Source organism: Brassica napus, unplaced genomic scaffold, assembly GCF_020379485.1.
Source record: "Brassica napus cultivar Da-Ae unplaced genomic scaffold, Da-Ae ScsIHWf_2165;HRSCAF=2818, whole genome shotgun sequence".
NCBI lineage: Eukaryota > Viridiplantae > Streptophyta > Magnoliopsida > Brassicales > Brassicaceae > Brassica > Brassica napus.
This window is the reverse complement of record NW_026015573.1, coordinates 1-5,000: the sequence shown is the minus strand read 5'-3', so window position 1 is coordinate 5,000 and position 5,000 is coordinate 1. Positions and strand designations below refer to the sequence as shown.

The window sequence follows — 5,000 nt, the reverse complement described above, 5'->3', positions numbered from 1 at the left end:
GCAAGGTACGAAATGTATCGTCAAATATTCAATATGATTCTACAAGATCTAGTTTCGTTCAAGTAACGGATTCTAGCCAATTGAACGGATCTTCTGATCAATTCATAGATCCTTTCGATTCCATTAGTAATGAGGATTCGGAATATCACTATCACACATTGATCAATCAAAGAGAGATTCAACAACTAAAAGAAAGATCGATTCTTTGGGATCCTTCCTTTATTCAAACGGAAGGAAGAGAGATAGAATCAGACCGATTCCCTAAATACCTTTCTGGATATTCCTCAATGCCCCGGCTATTCACGGAACGTGAAAAGCGAATGAATAATCATCTGCTTCCGGAGAAAAAGCGAAGAATTTTTTTGGAATTCTACAAGAGCCATTCGTTCTTTTTTCTCTGACAGATGGTCAGAACTTCATCTGGGTTCGAATCCTACTGAGAGGTCCACTAGGGATCAGAAATTGTTGAAGAAAGAACAAGATGTTTCTTTTGTCCCTTCCAGGCGATCGGAAAATAAAGAAATAGTTAATATATTCAAGATAATTACGTATTTACAAAATACCGTCTCAATTCATCCTATTTCATCAGATCTGGGATGTGATACGGTTCCGAAGGATGAACTGGATATGGACAGTTCCAATAAGATTTCATTCTTGAACAAAAATCCATTTTTTTATTTATTTCATCTATTCCATGAACGGAAGAGGGGGGGATACACGTTACGCCACGATTTTGAGTCAGAAGAGAGATTTCAAGAAATGGCAGATCTATTCACTCTATCAATAACCGAGCCGGATCTGGTGTATCATAAGGGATTTGCCTTTTCTATTGATTCCTACGGATTGGATCAAAGACAATTCTTGAAGGAGGTTTTCAACTCCAGGGATGAATTGAAAAAGAAATCTTTATTGGTTCTACCTCCTATTTTTTATGAAGAAAATGAATCTTTTTATCGAAGGATCAGAAAAAATTGGGTCCGGATCTCCTGCGGGAATTTTTTTGAAGATCCAAAACCAAAAAGAGTGGTATTTGCTAGCAACAACATAATGGAGGCAGTCAATCAATATAGATTGATCCGAAATCTGATTCAAATCCAATTCCAATATAGTCCCTATGGGTACATAAGAAATGTATTGAATCGATTCTTTTTAATGAAGAGACCTGATCGCAACTTCGAATATGGAATTCAAAGGGATCTAATAGGAAATGATACTCTGAATCATAGAACTATAATGAAAGATACGATCAACCAACATTTATCGAATTTGAAAAAGAGTCAGAAGAAATGGTTCGATCCTCTTATTTTTCTTTCTCGAACCGAGAGATCCATAAATCGGGATCCTAATGCATATAGATACAAATGGTCCAATGGGAGCAAGAATTTCCAGGAGCATTTGAAACATTTCGTTTCTGAGCGGAAGAGCCGTTTTCAAGTAGTGTTCGATCGATTATGTATTAATCAATATTCGATTGATTGGTCTGAGGTTATTGATAAAAAAGATTTGTCTAAGTCACTTCGTTTCTTTTTGTCCAAGTTACTTCGTTTTTTGTCCAAGTTACTTCTCTTTTTGTCTAACTCACTTCCTTTTTTCTTTGTGAGTTTCGAGAATATCCCCATTCATAGGTCTGAGATCCACATCTATGAATTGAAAGGTCCGAACGATCAACCCTGCAATCAGTTGTTAGAATCAATAGGTCTTCAAATCGTTCATTTTAAAAAATTGAAACCCTTTTTATTGGATGATCATAATACTTCTCAAAAATCGAAATTCTTGATCAATGGAGGAACAATATCACCATTTTTGTTCAATAAGATACCAAAGTGGATGATTGACTCATTCCATACTAGAAAGAATCGCAGGAAATCTTTTGATAACACGGATTCCTATTTCTCAATCGTATCCCACGATCAAGACAATTGGCTGAATCCCGTGAAACCATTTCAGAGAAGTTCATTGATATCTTCTTTTTCTAAAGCAAATCGACTTCGATTCTTGAATAATCCACATCACTTCTGCTTCTATTGTAACAAAAGATTCCCTTTTTATGTGGAAAAGGCCCGTCTCAATAATTCTGATTTTACGTATGGACAATTCCTCACTATCTTGTTCATTCACAACAAAATATTTTCTTCGTGTGGTGGTAAAAAAAAACATGCTTTTTTGGAGAGAGATACTATTTCACCTTCGTCAATCGAGTCACAGGTATCTAACATATTCATATCTAACGATTTTCCACAAAGTGGTGACGAAAGGTATAACTTGTACAAATCTTTCCATTTTCCAATTCGATCCGATCCATTAGTTCGTAGAGCTATTTACTCGATTGCAGACATTTCTGGAACACCTCTAATAGAGGGACAAAGAGTAAATTTGGAAAGAACGTATTGTCAAACTCTTTCAGATATGAATCTATCCGATTCAGAAGAGAAGAGCTTGCATCAGTATCTCAATTTCAATTCAAACGTGGGTTTGATTCACACTCCATGTTCTGAGAAATATTTACAGAGGAAAAAACGGAGTCTTTGCCTAAAAAAATGCGTTGACAAAGGGCAGATGGATAGAACCTTTCAACGAGATAGTGCTTTTTCAACTCTCTCAAAATGGAATCTATTCCAAACATATATGCCATGGTTCTTTACTTCGACAGGGTACAAATATCTAAATTTGATATTTTTAGATATTTTTTCAGACCTATTGCGGATACTAAGTAGCAGTCAAAAATTTGTATCCATTTTTCATGATATTATGTATGGATTAGATATATCATGGCGAATTCTTCAGAAAAAATTGTGTCTTCCACAAAGGAATCTGATAAGTGAGATTTCGAGTAAGTCTTTACATAATCTTCTTCTGTCCGAAGAAATGATTCATCGAAATAATGAGTCATCGTTGATATCGACACATCTGAGATCGCCAAATGTTCGTGAGGTCCTCTATTCAATCCTTTTCCTTCTTCTTGTTGCTGGATATATCGTTCGTACACATCTTCTCTTTGTTCCCGAGCCTATAGTGAGTTACAGACAGAGTTCGAAAAGATCAAATCTTTGATGATTCCATCATACATGATTGAGTTGCGAAAACTTCTGGATAGGTATCCTACATCTGAACAGAATTCTTTCTGGTTAAAGAATCTTTTTCTAGTTGCTCTGGAACAATTAGGAGATTGTCTAGAAGAAATACGGGGTTCTGGCGGCAACATGCTATGGGGTGGTGATCCCGCTTATGGGGTCAAATCAATACGTTCTAAGAAGACAGATTTGAAAATAAACTTCATCGATATCATCGATCTCATAAGTATCATACCAAATCCCATCAATCGAATCACTTTTTCGAGAAATACGAGACATCTAAGTCATACAAGTAAAGACATCTATTCATTGATAAGAAAAAGAAAAAACGTGAGCGGTGATTGGATTGATGATAAAATAGAATCCTGGGTCGCGAACAGTGATTCGATTGATGATAAAGAAAGAGAATTCTTGGTTCAGTTCTCCACCTTAAGGGCAGAAAAAAGGATTGATCAAATTCTATTGAGTCTGACTCATAGTGATCATTTATCAAAGAATGACTCTGGTTATCAAATGATTGAACAACCGGGAACAATTTACTTACGATACTTAGTTGACATTCATAAAAAGTATCTAATGAATTATGAGTTCAATACATCCTGTTTAGCAGAAAGACGGATATTCCTTGCTCATTATCAGACAATCACTTATTCACAAACTTCGTGTGGGGCTAATAGTTTTCATTTCCCGTCTCATGGAAAACCCTTTTCGCTCCGCTTAGCCCTATCCCCCTCTAGGAGTATTTTAGTGATAGGTTCTATAGGAACCGGACGATCCTATTTGGTCAAATACCTAGCGACAAACTCCTATGTTCCTTTCATTACAGTATGTCTGAACAAGTTCCTGGATAACAAGCCGAAAGGTTTTTTTCTTGATGATATCGATATTGATGATAGTGACGATATTGATGCTAGTAACGATATTGATCGTGAACTTGATACGGAGCTGGAGCTTCTAACTATGATGAATGCGCTAACTATGGATATGATGTCGGAAATAGACCGATTTTATATCACCCTTCAATTCGAATTAGCAAAAGCAATGTCTCCTTGCATAATATGGATTCCAAACATTCATGATCTTGATGTGAATGAGTCGAATTACTTAGCCCTCGGTCTCTTGGTGAACTCTCTCTCCAGGGATTGTGAAAGATGTTCGACTAGAAATAGTCTTGTTATTGCTCGACTCATATTCCCCAAAAAGTGGATCCCGCTCTAATAGCCCCGAATAAATTAATACATGCATTAAAATAAGAAGGCTTCTTATTCCACAACAACGAAAGCACTTTTTCACTCTTTCCTATACTAGGGGATTTCACTTGGAAAGAAAATGTTCCATACTAATGGATTCGAGTCCATAACCATGGGTTCCAGTGCACGAGATCTTGTAGCACTTACCAATGAGGCCTTATCAATTAGTATTACACAGAAGAAATCAATTATAGACACTAATACAATTAGATCTGCTCTTCATAGACAAACTTGGGATTTGCGATCCCAGGTAAGATCGGTTCAGGATCATGGGATCCTTTTCTATCAGATAGGAAGGGTTGTTGCACAAAATGTACTTATAAGTAATTGCCCCATAGATCCTATATCTATCTATATGAAGAAGAAATCATGTAACGAAGGGGATTCTTATTTGTACAAATGGTACTTCGAACTTGGAACGAGCATGAAGAAATTCACGATACTTCTTTATCTTTTGAGTTGTTCTGCCGGATCGGTCGCTCAAGACCTTTGGTCTCTACCCGGACCCGATGAAAAAAATAGGATCACTTCTTATGGATTCATTGAGAATGATTCGTCATGTCATATAGGCCCGAGTCGGACATCTAATTGCTTAGATTTGAATTATCCTTATCCGGAGGATGCCTTATATATATATTAATATTATATCACAAAAGATGGACAATCAAACCTATTCTCG

General features: G+C 36.4%; 3 protein-coding genes across 3 annotated transcripts in view; all 3 read left to right on the top strand.

The window, feature by feature from the left end:
• Window positions 1–1,274, top strand: part of LOC125600258 (protein Ycf2-like) — a 7,254-nt gene extending 5,980 nt beyond the window's left edge. The window contains exon 1 of the mRNA XM_048773087.1: window positions 1–1,274. This exon is cut by the window's left edge and continues 5,980 nt beyond it. Coding sequence (XP_048629044.1) covers window positions 1–401 — 401 coding nt within the window. The 3' untranslated portion in view covers window positions 402–1,274.
• Window positions 1–3,387, top strand: part of LOC125600256 (protein Ycf2-like) — a 3,877-nt gene extending 490 nt beyond the window's left edge. Inside the window, exon 1 of the mRNA XM_048773084.1 lies at window positions 1–3,387. This exon is cut by the window's left edge and continues 490 nt beyond it. Coding sequence (XP_048629041.1) covers window positions 628–3,051 — 2,424 coding nt within the window. The 5' untranslated portion in view covers window positions 1–627 and the 3' untranslated portion in view covers window positions 3,052–3,387.
• LOC125600257 (protein Ycf2-like) lies at window positions 3,052–4,756 on the top strand. The gene has a single exon (XM_048773086.1). The coding sequence runs from the start codon at window positions 3,066–3,068 to the stop codon at window positions 4,287–4,289; it is 1,224 nt and encodes a 407-aa protein (XP_048629043.1). The 5' UTR covers window positions 3,052–3,065; the 3' UTR covers window positions 4,290–4,756.
• The last annotated feature ends 244 nt before the right edge of the window (window positions 4,757–5,000 follow it).